Source organism: Parasteatoda tepidariorum, chromosome 2 (assembly GCF_043381705.1).
Source record: "Parasteatoda tepidariorum isolate YZ-2023 chromosome 2, CAS_Ptep_4.0, whole genome shotgun sequence".
Classification (NCBI taxonomy): domain Eukaryota; kingdom Metazoa; phylum Arthropoda; class Arachnida; order Araneae; family Theridiidae; genus Parasteatoda; species Parasteatoda tepidariorum.
Genome location: NC_092205.1, coordinates 42,303,412 through 42,321,129, shown reverse-complemented (window position 1 = coordinate 42,321,129; position 17,718 = coordinate 42,303,412). Strand labels below are relative to the sequence as shown.

The 17,718-nt window shown below is 29.7% G+C and overlaps 1 protein-coding gene and 1 long non-coding RNA gene across 3 annotated transcripts in view; one reads left to right on the top strand and one right to left on the bottom strand.

Moving 5' to 3' along the window:
• LOC139424991 (uncharacterized) overlaps positions 1-10,150 on the top strand; it is a 71,829-nt gene extending 61,679 nt beyond the window's left edge. The window contains exon 3 of one of the 2 annotated variants that reach the window (XR_011636141.1): positions 9,709-10,150. This is a non-coding gene — a long non-coding RNA (uncharacterized lncRNA). Of the gene's footprint in view, positions 1-9,687 lie in introns of both variants that reach the window. The other variant, XR_011636142.1, reaches the window with a different exon arrangement.
• On the bottom strand, positions 4,156-17,492 carry LOC107444106 (peroxisomal sarcosine oxidase). The gene is made up of 7 exons (XM_043054640.2): positions 17,223-17,492; positions 14,850-14,998; positions 12,152-12,374; positions 10,564-10,752; positions 7,253-7,393; positions 6,984-7,139; positions 4,156-5,255 (listed from the first exon to the last, which is right to left on the bottom strand). The coding sequence occupies exons 1-7, from the start codon at positions 17,322-17,324 to the stop codon at positions 5,064-5,066; spliced, it is 1,152 nt and encodes a 383-aa protein (XP_042910574.1). The 5' UTR covers positions 17,325-17,492; the 3' UTR covers positions 4,156-5,063.
• Between the last annotated feature and the right edge of the window lie 226 nt (positions 17,493-17,718).

The following is a 17,718-nucleotide window of genomic DNA, read 5'->3' as shown; positions in this document are numbered from 1 at the left end:
ATTGTTATTTTTCATTTAATACTGTATCTAGGCTTCTTGTGAAAGAAGAATTAGATGTGTTAAATATCTTTTTAGATGTTTTTAATTTTTATTTTAAAATTAGTTTTTCATATGTTATTTCAAGTTCCTGTTTGTGTTATGTTATTTCTGTTGTTATCTTGGAATTGAAAATTGTGCCAAATATTGAACAAAATATTTTAACAAAAATTTTTTTACTATTAGAAAAGTTAAATGGTTTTGATAGGAAAAAATATAAACAGGGTAATACTGCTCTAATTATTTATTAAATTTATTTATTACCATTATTGAATTATTAAAATAGATTAAATAAATCATGACAATAATAATAGAAAAATATACCTAATTTTTAATTACAATACTAAACAAGTTTAATTATTTACCAAAGTATATTGTAAATAAATTCATTTTTACTATAAATAGCGATACGAGTGAACATTCTACTTAAATGTTATCAATTATAATGACTGCATGTGCCACATTTTATCTATATTTACATGATGTCAGAAATATCATTGGAATGATAATATATAAAGATGTAAATAAAAAGATAAAAACCAAAAACAATCAAAAAAGAAATTCTTAAGATATGTATGTTAGCAAAAACAGCACTTCATCAGGAGACACATTGTCTGCTAACATCTGCTGCAGCATCCCCTGATGTAGTACTGTTTTTCCTGACATACATATCTTTAGCATTTCTTTTTTACTTGTTTTTGGTTTCTAACTTTTTATTTAAGTTGTTTAAATAAAACAAATTTGGTTTTAGCATTTTTCCATTTTGACCTATTACTTTAAAGTTTTTTTCTTAATTTGCTTAAATCAATTTCATACTTTGATTAAATATATAAGGATGTTTTATATGTTTTTGAATATAATAATTATTACGTTCTAAATATCAAATTGCTACAATTGTTACATTCTGTTGTTGCTGTTATACTTAGAATAAATATGTGTTGTTCTTCACCCTGTTTAATTTGCCAACTTTATTCCGTTATTTTTTCTTTAACTTTTAAGTACTATGTAAAAATTTTATTTGTTTAGTTTTTAATCTTTAAATTGTTTAAGTTTACCTGCCAGTAAATACAGGGTCATATAAAAGGAAGGGTGTAATTTTATTAATTTTCATTTTATGAAGGGAGTAATTTTATTAATTTTCATTTTATGAAAGGTGTAATTTTATTAATTTTCATTTCATTTTATGAACGTAAACAATTTATAAAAATGAAGTTTTAAAATTTTTGAACACAAGTTTTAAATGTACAATGTGTCTTCCCTTTGCTAAATGGCAACCATCTAACCAAACTTGTCCCATGCACAAAGTAACCCCTACCTTTACCGAGTGTAACCATCGATAAATTGTTGGTAAACAGAACTTTGAAACTTCCTGGTTATTTGGTTTGTAAGCTTTTTAAATTTTATGGATTTCAAATGAATTAAATCAGGCCTAAATCTTTTTTTAGACCGTTTTAAATATTGATCAAAGAACTATATCTCCCATTAGCTATGAACTGGATTGATTGAAGAGTCTGCTAAATGGTTTCTTAAAATTTAAAAGACAAAGCACTGAAGGAGCTGCACATTTGTGACACCAAATTCTAGTGTATATTATTCGGTAGGTAAAAGACACGTACTAATTGATTGATGAATGGCAACTCACGAGTAATTAAAGGACTGTTTCAAGAAAGGTTTGCACAGAAATATAGGCTTATGTCCACATTTGGAGTGTTTGCTTTGCATTAGTTGAGGTTTCCATCTACGGGATCTTATGTTATTCTCGGTCCTTTTAATGTCCTTTATTTTTAAAAATTAGTACCAATATTATTTATCACATATTTATGGGTGCTACTAATTTACACTGTAAGAAACCCACAAAGATATTGTAAAGTTTTTATTTACCATCGTATTAAATATTGCAATTATATAATGTCATTTCTGTAATTGATTTTTTTAAGTCACAGTAAAAATTAATGAATTAGATCTCAAAGCTATGTATATCAGAGTATGAAATTTCAATCTAAAAGTACTAGCTTGATTTACTCGCCTCTATTTTCACGAAAAATATGAAAATTTTTTAAATTGTACCTTTTTATAGATAAAGATTGACATTGTCGATAACTATTCTCACCACATAGAGGACCAGGACGTGATGTAAACATGCCTACGAGGACAGAAACTCCCACTTTGATATGAACGCGCCTATCTTGACAGTAACGCCCACTTCGAGCCACATTGAACATTACTTGCTACTTGTGAGTGAGTCATGACTCAGACTCAATCACACACAACGTATAACGTATACACTCGACTGCTAATGGCAACACACGAGTAGACCTTGAACTTAGTACAGCTCTCACGTTAAGCACTAAAAAAGTATGGTGAACTTAATACAGCTCTCCCGGCTTCTCACAAAACAGCAATGAATCAACTAGTAGTATCCGTTCATCGAATTCTATTACAGATATAATTCTGGTGGGGGAGTATATTGTAATGTATCTATCACTACAAAAATATAATTCCAATTCACTAGTAATATAAGACATGTTAACTCGATTCTATGGTGGGGTACCTTTTCATAGATAATTGTCGATAACTATTCTCCCCACACTAAGTATGAAATATTGCATGAACTAATTACCCCTAAAGTTAAATTCTTGAGAAATTTGGAAAAAAGATTAAAAACTGAAAATGGCTCTTCCATTATTATAGGGTAGTGTATATGTAATAAAGGTCATTGTATTCAGTAATTTTATTGTTCTTTAAATGTTTAATCGCGTAATTGAGATTAACAACAAAACTTTTGTTACTCAGGGCTGATTGTGCTCCGGAAAAAATCCGGATTTCCGGATTTTTCGCTGACAGTGATCCGGAAGTTTCCGGAGATCGAAGGTCCAGACGTTTCAAANCAGCAGAACGTAATGTAATTTCAAGTTGAACACTCAAAACAATTCTTAATTTAAAGAGAGAATAATATTCTGAAATGCATGCATAAGGAGAAAATGATTTTTGAATGTTCAAAATTTTTTTATTCTATATTTTCTCAAAAATGGTCTTACATTATTTTATTTCGTAGCTTTTTGTTTCGACAGATAATCAAGAGTTTATTTTCTGTATTTTCAAATGTTAAGATAAACTTATATCCTATTTTAAAATTTATCCTGCTTCTTTTTCAGACGAGCTCTTCGAAGGGGATGTAGTGTAAAATACTTAATACCAGACTCTGTTCTCAAATACATTAAAGAGCATGAATTATTTTCTTCTATTAAGTAAGTAGAAACTTTTTATAATGTATGTTTTTACAAATAGTACATAATGCAAATTGTATATAATACATCTTTACGGATAATTTTTAGCAAACATTTTTATTACTAGTAATTTTTTGCAAACTTTAGATCTTTCAAAATAAGTAGGAGATTTTAATTTAAAGACAAGAAAATGTAAAGGTTTTTATTTTTAAAACAATGCATTGCTATCATTTGATTTTACAAAATTGCATTAATGATTACAAAACAAAATGGCATAAAGGAGTAGTATGTTTTTGGATTGCAATGATTTTGTTCTCAAGTTTAATTTTAAAAAGCATCTGATTTAATAAACCAGTGATTTTTTTGTGGGGGTCGCTGTATTTGAATTTCTTTATGTATAAATAACAACTTTTAAAAGATAACAGTAGAAGATGTTATAAAAGAAGTTTTTATATGCAAATTCATTAAAATAATTGGATCTTAAAGTATAAAGAGTGTTATGTAATAAATTTTTTTCCTGTTTTTAATTTAATTCTCAAATATAATGCATATATTTTTCTTTCTTTTTTTTTTATTTTAGGATATAAAACATATTTTTCAAACTTTAATGAACGTAGAACAAGTATTACATTGCTTTATATTTTTAGAAACGACTCATAATAATTCTAAAGAGTAAAACATTGTTTTAGTTCAATATTTTTACTTCAATTTAAGTCATGTAATAAGGCATTTTTAGCGCAATTTTCGCATTTTAAGGGCATTTTTTGCACTTTCAAGGGCATTTTTTGCACTTTTTTAGGCTATCAAAATCCGGGCTCTAATTATCAGTTATAATGATTTAGTTTTTTTTTTTTTTTTTTTTTTNCTATGGATGATACAACCATAGATGAACTACAAATTAAAAGAGAAATACCCTCCAAAAATTCCCTATTCGTCATGAAGTGTTCATGTTTCAGAACTAATCATCCATACAGTCCTTTATAAAAAGTTCAAATACTGTGAAAATCAAGATTTAAAGGTTTCTTGAGTCATTCTTTTTTTAAAAAAGGAAGAAAAAAAATTAGTTGTTTTATTTCTTACTATACAATATATTTTAGGCATTATACGAATATTTTATGGAGTACATGTGCAGGAAAACTCTAAGCAATTTACTGTAAGTTGAAGTACAGTTCTCAGGTAACGAAACTACGCAAATATCCACAAATTGTTAAACTGATATCATGTGAAAACCATCTTAAGTATACACATACATATATATATATATATGTACCACAGTGGACTGATAGTAAAAACACAGCTCCCAGTAGAACACCGAAGTCAAGCATTACTGGCTGCGGTCAGTAAGCGGGTGGGTGACCGCTTTGATCAGCCTGCGTAGAGATTGGGTGTGCATGGTATCGGTTCAGGTTGAATTGTTCCGTCGTAAAGTACTCAATTTCCCTCGATTGTCACAATTTTGATCCTCTGCAGAGGATCAAAATCTAACAAATTGAAATATCATAAAACTTATTTAGTTTTGAAAAAAATTATTTGAAATGGAAGTTCATTATTTTTATTTCATCGGGATTGGGAAAAAAATGGGTTTTTATGTATTTAAATATTCATATTGTGTTAAAATAAACAATTTATAATTAATCGATTGTAAAATTGCGGAATGATAAACATTTTAAAGTATGACTTATCATTGGAAATAATAACTAATTTTAAAGTTGTATATTTTGAAAACTGTTGTTTGTATTTATTTAAAATTTTATATTTTGATATACGAAATTACTTTATTTAATATAAATTACTTAAAAATTAATTTATATTACAATTAAAGAATTTTATCAATTGCTCAGTTAGTTTTTTTACTAAATCAGCTGCCACTGAAATAGAGAATATAATATTTTTGTCTTTATGAAACCTTTGCTCACCTGAAAATCCTGTCCCAATTATTATGTTTTCACTTCCAGGCACTCTATCAATTAGAAAAATTTCATCCGGTGTCATCTACAAAGAGAAAAAAGTATTTTAGCTCTCATTTCGAAGATTTAAACCATAAACTATTGAAAAAGTGCTTACTCGTTAAATCTATTATGAAAATTTAGCAGCTGTTTAAAATAAAATTTTAGATACGAAATCAATTAAATGCGAACTTATACAAAAGTAAAAACTTGAAAATATCTTAATAATAAATTACTAGAGTTAAGTTAAATAATAAAGCTAATACACATTGTACAATAATAAGCAGCTTTAATATAGGTTTAAATGTAATTAGTAACTTAGCTAGAGCTTCATTAATAAATGAAATTTTAAATAAAATGAACTGAAGCAGAAAAGCTCCATAACTCTGTCATATCTCGTGTTGTATCATCGTGTTGCTCTTCTCAAATTAGTGCTATCTGTTCCTTCATTTGATCAGATTTTATAAGCCGTTATTTGAAAAGAGCACGCAAGGCTGCATATATAAGTGAACAAATAAATCTAGTTAAAATATGAGAACATTACTATGAAATATTTTCAACTTGATTTAAACCAATTTAAAATGCTTCTTTCTCTTCTACCAGTATTGCTCGAATTAGGTTTGTGTATGGTAAGGTGTGCAAAAGATATTTGTGAAACCAGAGATATCTGTCTGGAGCATCTCGGAATATAGTACAGTGTTCCCATCATTAATTGCTACGCTTTGGTTCAAAATTTGGAAGAAACAATCTAGAATGCCGAGTATCTACTGAATAAAATCTACTATTAAGTATGCTGCAAATCTATATAGAAAATGTTCCGTATACACCACCCTTAATACATATGCTTAGCAAAATTGAAGTAAAAAAAAACACGCAAATCAGGATTCTCTGTTAATGTTGTAAGCAAGGAGAAATTACCTGATCAAAACCTGACGAACGAACTGTTGAAAAAGGTGGGATTAAAGACCTCTAAAGCAGTTTGAGTGCCTTGAAATGAATTCTAAGGATCACATTTCACTTTATCTCGTTTTCCTCTGGCAATCAAACAGATTTTGATGTTTTTAATTCTTTTTTCATTGGTTTATGATTCACCAGTGTTTTGATAAAGTTTTGGTTTTTTCCTCGATTAAATATTAAATTGCGTCTCTCAACTTGTTAATATTAGATTAATTATTTTCCAAAAGTATTCTTATATAATATATATTATTTTTTAACCGTTGTTAAACTGCCGACCCAATTTTGAGCTTATGACTACCAATGTCCAACTCCGTGCTTTTTAATTTTGAACCCAATCTAAGAGACAAGGGAACTCCTGGATCTTGGGAGAAATTTCCTTCGTAGAGTACTTTTCAATGAAACCAACCCGCATTTGTGCTACATGGTGAGGAAAACCACGATAACTCCCACAGTTAGCTTTACAGCAAGGTGACTTTAACCCATGATCCATCTACCACTGAGGATATTTCACTTCTGTACTGTAGTCTATGCGAACCGCTCACAAAATTTGAATCAACCTGCCATCGGTAGGATTCGAACCCGGTCAACTCATTAGGAAGATAGCACACCATCCCCTGGGCCACCATAGCCCTATATAATGTATTAAGAGTGATTTCTGAGGATCAGCCTAGATGTTTAAAGTTACATTTTAGAATGTTGTATATCTCCAAACACATATATGTTATAAATCGCTGGTAATAAAAAATAAGCACAAATAAAAGGAAACAAAAATTATTTGGTTCAGAGAGTAATCATTCTTTTGATAATAATTACTTACAGTGTACATGCATGTTTCTACAATTGCCGGTTCTTTTTCCAATAAGGGAAAGTGTTCAGCTATGTAATCCTTCAGAATTCTTTCATTCTTCATATTGAAATCTACTCGGTCTCGTCTGTCTGGGTCACAAGGAGTCCCTTTGCCGTGGATACACACATGTAAGAAAAGCAAGCAAACACATACATCTCAATTATAATTTTACTGGAAGAGGCAGCAATTATTATTATTAATTCTAAAGAAGATTAAATATAAATGGAAGAGATCAGTACTTTAACTAGTCCTGGATATTCCAAACTTGGCAATGCGTACACGTTAGGGTATTCAAGATCAATGAAAGCTGGAAAACCGGAGTCGATGCTATATGCTCCCAACTCTTTTTCCTTCCAGTAGTAAACTCTAATTAAGTGGGCCTAAAATGTAGAAAACAAAATTTTTGGTTTCTGACTAATCTAAGAAATTTATTTTAGATTTGTCGGAATTTATTTGTTGAATAATAAGATTATTCGTGAACTTATTCTATTGGAACAGTTTTGCTCATTGTCCTATATTTTTTAATAAAAATTAATTCTTACAATTTTAGTATTATTGGGTATAATAGTTAAAAAGAAAATGCAGTAAGTGGGGAGGTTGCACAGAAAGCGCACAAAGTAGTACTTGCAACTCAATTCAAACAATGACCCCTTTAATTTTCTTTTTTTATTCTTATTTATTTATTGCATTTAACAAAGTTTTGAGGCTAGAGAATCAATCAACAGAATTGTGCCTTTCAAAAACGGGAAAGAAACAAGGTGTCATTTTATCAGATTAGGAAAAATAGTGATTTGCAACTTTTTGAGCTCCTATAGGTCTTTTCTCCAAATTGTAAAGTAATAAAATGAGGTTACTTTAAGAGAGTAATTTAACTCTATATATCAGTGTTTAGATGTTTCAAATATTGTTTAAATTGATGAAAACTAATTTAGATGATACTAAATACTTATTTAAACTTGAATTACGCAACAAAAAACTGTAATAATACAACTAAAATACTATATAACACTACTAAAAATACTTTAAAAAATACTCATTTTCATTAATTTTAACAGAAATTTAGATTTTGATCATTTTTATTGAGTTTCAAAATTTTAAATTTTTTTGAATAAAACATAAAATTTTCCCAGTGGATTTTTTTTTTAGAAATTTTCTAATTGTTTTCATGACGTTTGAATTAATTGATAAAAATTTAATTTGGAGATTTTGCTTCGGATATTTATGAGTTAATATCACGATAGTGGAATACGATCTAAAGGCCTGTTTACACTGTCCAAGTTTTTGAATCCGAGAAATTGGTAGAATTTCTCTGTCCAAGAAATTGGATGATTCGTCGACACTTTCCAAGTTCTTGAATGTCACTGATTGGTCAGAAGAAAAACTTGCGCATTGTTTATATTTAACATTATAAAGTCATACCTACATGACTTTAAAAATACTGAATAAATTGAAATAAAATCACAATAACAAAAATAGACCGTAACAGATTAACTTATTCTCAGTAAAATATATGAAAACATACAACAAAATGACAAAATCTGATGTCTGCTTGTTGATGTCGCAAAACTTAAGAAGCTGATTGGTTAAGGGAGGAGAAACTTGGATAGAAAGTAGAACATGCTCTGCTACTATTGTCCAAGAACTTGGACCACGTACTTGGATGATTGTTTACACGATCCAAGCTCAAAGCAAAACAAGTTTCCATCAATATCAATCAATCTCTGTCAGAGAGGATAGTCTAAACAGGCCTTAACTCAAGTTGTTAAAAAAAAAATCATAAAATTAAAAATGATGCAATAAACCAAACGGTGCTAGAATTTATGTCTTACTTCGGAACATAAGAGGAAACAAAGAAACCCTCTCTCTCTCTTACAGACACACACAATCACACAAAAAAAAGGGTTTAAATTCAAAAAATAAATTTGCAATATTCAGCAGAAAAATGAGAAGTATGTTTGATTTTTAATAAATTATTAACTTGCATCCCTCAAATTTGTTAGTAAACATAATTGTAAGAATACATACTAACTTTAATTCTTATATAAGTTTAGATTTTAAGAGTTTTGACAATTTTTATTGCGATTCAAATTTAAAAAAAATTTGTCTTAAACAAAATTTTAAAAAAAATTAAAGCAGGATTGTTCTTTTTTTTGTTAATTTCTTAATCAACTTCAATGCACTTTATTGTTACACGTAAAATGTCACGCAATAATTTCATCTTACACAGTATTCGTTAATATCAGTAAGCATGATAATTCAAGTTCAATACAAAAGAAATAGATAAATAAGATAAGCGATATGCCTAACTCAGAAACAAAACAGAAAACAAAGAAACGAAAGAAAAGAGACAACAACAAAAAATGAAATTTCGGAACCGTTTTTATCAAAATAAGTTCATCCCTTGAGGGGCTTAAAGCAAAAAATTCTAAAACGTTTTCAAAGGCGTGTAACTTAGTGTAATTGATTCCGAGACGTTTTCTTTAAACAGCTATATTTTTTACTCTACATTTTTCAAATATATGTCATCACGAAAATACTGTAGATGAAATAAAATATGAGTCACCGACGAATTAGATAAATTAAGTTTCAAATCGCGAATGTAGTAGGTCAACTTACTGCATTATAGCTTGTTCAAACTCATTCTTCTTACTTTTTATTATTGATTATTTTTCAGCAGCATGATATATATTTTCAGTGGATTCTCTCTTGCATGGAGCTTCATGGCAACGAGATGACGGACAAAATTGCAAAGGGGGACTGCGGCCATCTAATTGCTTCTTCTACTACTCTTACCAACCAACTAGGTGATTCTCTATCAAATATTCTCTATGAAAAAAGAAACCTCAGCTGAAGACTGGGTGGTTTATTCCCTAAAACCAGTGTTCCATCACTGGTAGAACGCCGGATTGGACTCTAAACCTCTGAGGACTATCTATGAGCTAAACCTCTGAAGACTCACTGTGGACTAAACCTCTGTGAACTCTATTGGACTCTGTGACTGAAGCACTCAGACTGCGTTCTCATGGCTAGCTTGTGGCCATATTAAGAATATCTCTTTCAAAGATGATGTGAAAATATTCACAATCTGCATGAAAAGAAGCGATCAAGAGGCTTCTGTCAAACACATTCTGGTATGTTTGGGCCTCAAGAAGTCAAGAAGAAGGAAATTCATTCGAGTTCCCCTCCTTGTCATTAACTTTCTTCGAGTCATGGTCTGACTTCTTCCAACTTTGGAGGATTAGAAACAACAACTTATTATTAATTTCTACGCTAATTTGTCGATTGATAAAGAAATATTAAAATAATAATAAAATATTATTTAAAAAAATTCGAAAAATAAAGCACAATTGATTTCAGTTAAGTTCTAGTTTTGTAATTTCATCATAAGTAGAAGTTATCATAAAGGTGAAAATAAACCACTTTCAATAGTTGAAATTGTACTCTAAATATTTTTGAAACATTAATGCTTAGCTGAGATTCAGTTACTGTAACTTAAAAATTTCAATTTTCTTTAAAATTTGTGCGAACTGTTTCGTCAGCACATTTTTACCTCTAAAGGCAAATCTGGAATTATTCTAGGCACTAGTAGTTTCTTCGTATAAGTACCAGCACATACAACTACAGACGGTACAACCACTACTCCTTTCGATGTTATGATTTCTACTTTGTCGTTTTGAGTTACAATTTCTGTTACTTGGCAATTGTTCCATATGTGACCTCCACTTTTTTTAATTAGCTCCTAAAGCATAAAACAATTCATATAATCAAAATATATATATAAAAGTATATTAAATTATAACATTTTTTAATTATTAGAAAATTAAAAAGTATATACGGATAAAACAGCAATTTCACACAAAAAACTTCTTTCATCTGAGATTTCTTTTAATCAATAACAGTTTGAAAAATATTGTCCCCTCGTAATTTTTGGTTTATTCTTACCCTCTATTCTAATTCTGTGAATTCAATAATTTAATTGAAATTCGATATATAGTCGCAAAAACGAATCAAGATAAGTTATTTTAAGTTCCGGACTTAGAAACTAAAATTTACAATAGTAAACATTTACAGCGCATAATATAAATTTATTGTTGGTGAAAAAATTATTTTAAAGAAAAAATTTTCAAACTTTAGATTTAGTTTAAATTTTGTTTCCATAAGCATTCATACTCTCTGTTACTACAGGAAGGCCTGACTGCAAAATTACCGGAAGTGAAGCACATATGTGTGAAACGTCAGAACAGCGTGCAAAAGGATGAAATAAGCATCCTCGCATTTTGGTGAATTTGCGCTATCAAGTTCTGAGCCAGCTTAAACTGGGTGCGACATACCTGCAAAAACTTGCAGGTGTGTCACAGCTGGTGGTTATGAAATCCAGAGGTACAGTTTAACGGTATGTTATTAAATTATCCTTTTCATGATTTCCCTAGGAGGTGATTACTCTTTTGTCCAATGAGCTTATTACCTCTTGCAGCTGTGAACATTATATTTGTAACATCTTGTGTTTGTAAAATACTAAACATATGAAAAACACTCTGTTACGCTGCCTCTGGGACTATAAAGATAGCAGAAGGGTGGCCTTAGTTACTGGCCAATTGCCAGTGTATTTTATTTAATAATTTTATAACCGTCGTTGAACAGCCGACCCAATTTTTTGGTTTACGACTACTGATGTTCAACTACGTAGCCTTATGATTTTGAACTCAATCCAGAAGTCAAGAGAACTCCTGGGTCAAGTATTAAGGCGAAATTCGAATTCATGGGGGACTTTTTGATGGTACTTACTCGAATTTGCATTACATAAAGAGGAAGACCTCGAGAGCCTCCCACGGTTAGCCTGACGGCAAGGGGACTCTAACCCATGATCCGTCTACCACTGAGGATATTTCACGTCAGCGCTGTGGTCGGTGCAAGTTGGATTTGGAATTCGTATCTACCAGCTACTTCTGGGATTCGAACCCAGTTCACCTCTTTGGAAGGCGAACACTCTGTTCTCTGAGCCATCGCGGCTCAATAGCCAGCGTAAGAAAAACAATTGGAAATACATTAAATGTATTATATTCCTCTTTTGGATTTGTATAGAAAGAAAGCCTGACTGAGATTTCTGTAAGCATGATAAAAGTAAATTGTAAACCTACCTGTACAGTTAACACAGACTTATGAGCATGAAGTGTACCACCAGTTTTATCAAAGAAAATAGCGTGAGGTTTCTTTTTGTAATACAGTTGTCTCCCAAACAGCTCCTTCTTTGTCTCTTGTAAGTCCAACTGACCCGGACTGTAAGTTTCCATATTAGCTATGCAACTTCGATAGACATGGTCTTCTTCTGGAGTCTTTATGACACTCAAGATTCCCATTGTCCTATTAAATTAGAGTCTTTGTTACCGAAAATTAATAATATTATTCTTCAATTTTGTTTTTTTCGTTTTTGATCCCCTTTGGTGGTCCGCTAATTCATCTTTCAAACGTATAGTTTGCAAAGAAAAAAAAACAGAGCACCCTTATAACTTCCAATTACTTACTTACTGGTCGGCTCACCACGTTATTAAAAGTTCTTAAATTTCAATGGTTCAAGTGTTAATTTGAGCAGGCTGTAGTTTCAGTTACGAAACCTGGCAAAGTAATTTATTTTCATTACATAAAAATACCCGTTTTTATACCATACCGTTAATACAATATTTTCCAGTTGGTTGCTAACCCTCCCACTTATTTTGAGGGTAAAAATTCCAAAAGTAGTGAGACTTTTGAATTTTTTACTTTTAAAACAAGGGGATGGGGGTTTGCGACAAACTGAAAAATATGGTCCAGATAAGTACAGGTAGGTAAGTGAATCCGGTTCTTTTATGTTAATTATACTTTTTAAGCATTTCACCATGCCCTTGAAACTATTTCAGGGAATCAAAAAATGCTTGCTTATAACTACTTATCCAAAAACAATTTCATTCAAAATATAGTTTTTTTTTACGATTAATTATTAAATTTTTATCTTTAATTTTTTAATGATTGAAAAAAAAATTTCAGGTTAAAATATTTTTGCTTCTAATTTTAAATGATAAAATCTAAAACTTGAGGGGATCAGTCAAAAAGCTCTTGGAGAAATGATTTTTTTTTTTTTTTNTTTTTTTTTTTTTTTTTTTTTTTTTTTTTTTTTTTTTTTTTTTTGAAATTCTGTTATTCTGACACTACTCAACTGATTCTCCTCAAATATTGTACTTTATCATCTAAATTTAAATTCTTACAAAAGATGTAAAAGTTTGCATACAATTTTTTTATAGATTGCAATTCAAATTTTTTCGATCATTAATAAATTGAATAATAGAAAATAATCAATAATCGTAAAAATTATATTTTGTATTAACTAATTTTTAGTTTAATTAGTTTTATAAATTTATGAAAACATGTTATATTTGCTTAATAAGTTCCGGATATACTGGGAAATATGCAAAATGTAATTTTAAAATTAAGGGGACCCAACGTTTGAACGCTTTCGTGCTTAAACAATTTCGATCATATTTTACAGATGGCGGCAATCCCGCTTCTTCCTTTTATCGTTGATCCGTTGAAAAATTAAAATATTATCCTAAAAATTGATATAAAATCTGTAAAAAAAATTCTCCAATTAATAAATTTGCTTCGACACATCATATTTCATTTCGTAGCTGTAAGTACCAGAGTTTGACCATTAATTCACACTCCAATAAACAAAAAGTAGGTTTATTTCATTCCTTAATTTGTATGCAGACATCATTCCTTTATATTAATACAGATGTCATTCATTTATGTTAATGCAGATATATTTCCTTAATTTAACCTTCCATTATTTTCACGTTTAAGGGATTATAGATTTATAGGAAGTAAATACGAAAAATAAATCTCATCAAAATTGAAACCAGTTGCTCTTTATTTAATTCATCATCGATAATGAAATTCTCGAACAATTACGAGTTTTAATGCAATTTGGACTCAATTTTGAACTAATAAATATGCTTCTCTTCACTAATATTATGGAAAAATTTAATTTCTGCCGAATGTGCTAGAAAAATTATTCTTTTGTTATTCATGAAAATTACTATAAGCAAAATGACGAGAAATTCTTTTTTGATGTACGGTTTTGTTTGAAGAAGCTTGGAAGAAAGTCCCTCTAAATTCTGGACATTTAAAAAACCAGTGGGATCCCGAGTTAAAAAAGGACCACCAACTAGGTGGTTGAATGACACCAAAAAAATTAAATATTAGAGATCAAATTAATTAATTAATTTCATTTCATTTTAAAGATTAGATCAATTAATTATATTTAATTTAATATTAGAGATTAGATTAATTAATTTAATTTAATTAAATATTAGAGATTAATTAATTAATTAATTAAATTTAATAAATTATTAGAGATTAGATTAATTAATTAATTTAATTTAATTAAATATTAGAGATTAATTAATTAATTAGTTTAATTAAATTAAATAATAGAGATTAGATTAATTAATTAATAAAATTTAATTAAATATTAGAGAGGTGTCGCTGTAGATTGAGCTGCTTGTTGTTGAGATAGTCAAGATCTGTCAAAAGCTGTACTTGTGAATAAGGAGAAATTATTGATAAATTTTTGAAACCCCATTGAGATTTTTAATGAGAGGATACCATGGAGGATGGATGAGGAGACCATCATGCTGAATTTTATTGATATTTGATTTTGCATTGCTATTTGATTTTTAATAACGCTAGCAACAGTCCGACTAATTTAAAAGAGATGACCGTTTGTATTTTCCGAATGGACATTTAGTAAAGATCATCTGATCGAATATTGCTCTAATTCAAAATCAACACTACTAGACCTACTCCATGAGCTTTTCTCCTGATTCTTGTTCAACTTTTCGCCAGGTATCGCAGGCATATGGCATCATTTCTGCAAAGAAGTCCTCTTCATAACTGGATCGAATGAGACGTGTGGCTCCATGAGAACTTCCACGAGTGTGCGGCTGGGCAAACTAAAAGTAGAAAATTTGACAGATATGATACGGAGAAGCAGATCTTTCTATAACTAAAACTCACATCTTTTTACTACTATTAGTGATGCATACACCCTGCTGTCCTAAATGATTTATACATTTTAATGTCACTGTTTATTCACAAGTATGCATCTTACAAGGACGGGCTGTAGATGGAAAGATGCATACATTTACCACATTTCTGGTACAGTCTACATGTCTGCACTCTTGGCCAGCCGATGCACATTCCAATGATAAACTTGTTTCGTGGATACGTTCAATATCATGGTTCTATCAATGTCCGTGTCAAAAACAGCAATGTGTTCCAGCAGTATTGATGGCATATAAAGTTGAGAAGAAAAATTTTATGCATCCCACGGCCAACAACACGTCAGGAAAGCTACATTGCTACTGTGTTGAGTATTGATATAAATATGCTACAAATGCTCATACGATTGTATTTCATATGTATAAGCTCATACTTATGAAAACGGGACTAGTTTACCATTGTGAAGTATTCGCACTGGCCAAGAGTGATCATTAGTAATAGCAGGAACTAAAGACCTTAATGAGTGTGTATCTTTTCTGTATACCCATTTTTTTGTACATCGTATACTTGTAAAGAAACAGTCCTTTAAAATTGGATGAATTATTTAGATTAACTCTGTATAATAAATTGCTTAAATTTATATTAATTAGTGTTCTAAACTTTGAAATGTCCAATTCTAAGCTGTAACGCGTATGCATACTAGTTAGAAGTGATATCGGAATTTTTATATAGCTATATTATAACGTCAGAAGGATATTTCTCGTCTTCTTTAAGATATTCTATGGATCTCTAAACAGATAGAGTATCGCCTTCTAGAAATCTTCTTCACGATATTTTTATTTGTATTATCTTCATATCGGTCACTATTTTTATTACATGTCTGCACTCGTATATATATNTTATTTAAAAAGCTGTATATATATATATATATATGTATATATATATATAAATAATGGTCCCAATACAATAATGGAAATACAATAATGGATATATACAAATAATGGAAATATGGTCCCAATAGTTAGGTAAGGAAAGCACTCCAAAGTTTTGACCCCTTAATGTTCATTTTACTTTTTGCGTAGTTTGTTATATCTCGACTCGTTCATCATAACTTCTGAAGCGAATTCAAAAATTTTTACACGCAATTATAATATTCGTTTATGCAAAGATAATTCCAGGCAAAGCACAACTTATAGTAAATATTTATTATTTTTCATTATTTTATTTCAGAATTGTAAAAAAAAAAGTTTGAATAATAAAGTATAAAATTTTTGCATCATTTTAAAGCATGTAATTTTACATGAGAAAAAACAAATTTAGAGCCAAATCTGTCGAATAGTTCCTGTGAAATCGAATTTTAAGTATATTACTTTTTTTTTTTAATTCAATTTCTCAGGAATTATTCTCCCGATTTCAAGCAGAGTTTGTATTTCGCCACGTAAAATTATATTCTTTAAGAGATTGCAAAAAATTGTATATCTCACAATTCAAAATTTTTTCCACCATTCTTCAATAAAATGATAAAAAATATTAAGTATTTACTAAAAGTTATTTTTCGTATGAAATTATCTTTTGATAAACGAATTTTGTAATAGTGTGTAGAAAATTTTTCAATTCACAGAAAAAGTTCTCGAGACATAGCGAAATACGCAAAAAGTAAAATTAGCATTTAGTGGTCCGAACTTTAAAGCGCTCTCCGATTAAACTATTGAGGATCATATTTCCCAAATTGTGGTTACCCCTTATATTTTGGGAGTCAAAAATCCAAATCCGTCGAAAAAAAGGCATGCTTATTCACAGAAAATACGTTTTTGTATCTGATTTCGTAACTTTCAATAGCGTCTACAATTAATTACCATATATTTGTGGTCACCCCCTCGAGCCATTAAGATTTAGTTCTAGAACGTGAATATCAAATCATTAAATCAAAAGTTATTAAAAAAATGTATTCTATATTTGTTTATTTAAATTAAATAAACAAATTTTAATTTTAATCTAAATTAAGTAAGACATTATTCAACTTCTTTAAATAAATTACCTTTCAATTAATTACTTTGTTTTTTTTATATAATTTTAAATTTATAATAGTTTTTAGAGTATATTTATCGTTTGAACTCTAGTAGAACTAATAATTAAAATATGGGTTCTAGAACTTTTAAAAAGCAAATATGTTACCTGTTCGATCAAAAGTACTCTTTTTCGCAACTTGCAGAGGTGATACGCCGTCCAGGATCCCACTATACCACCCCCAATAACGACATGATCATATTCCGACATGACGAATCTGTGCCCACTGCAAACGTAGGTTAAAACAAATACAAAGATCAGTATAATTCCAAATGAACAAGTTAGCGCTAATTTACGAATGGAAACCGTAGCAACTACCGTAGCAAAAAAAATATGAAAGATATGTCGTAAGAGAATTAAGTAATTTACAGACACTAAATTGGATGTAATGAGCGTTATCAGGAAACGTTGCAGGTTCAGATAAAACGCTATGACGAAAACATTAAAGGATATTGTCTGCATTTATCTAATTGTTTAGAAAAGTTTTGTTTCCATAGTAAGTCTGTTAGAGATAGAGTTGTTTAAATAAAATCTTTCGAGAATCCAATCGATTTTAGAGATTTTGACTAAGCATTTTTCAAAGCACGCGTTCAATGTGTGCATT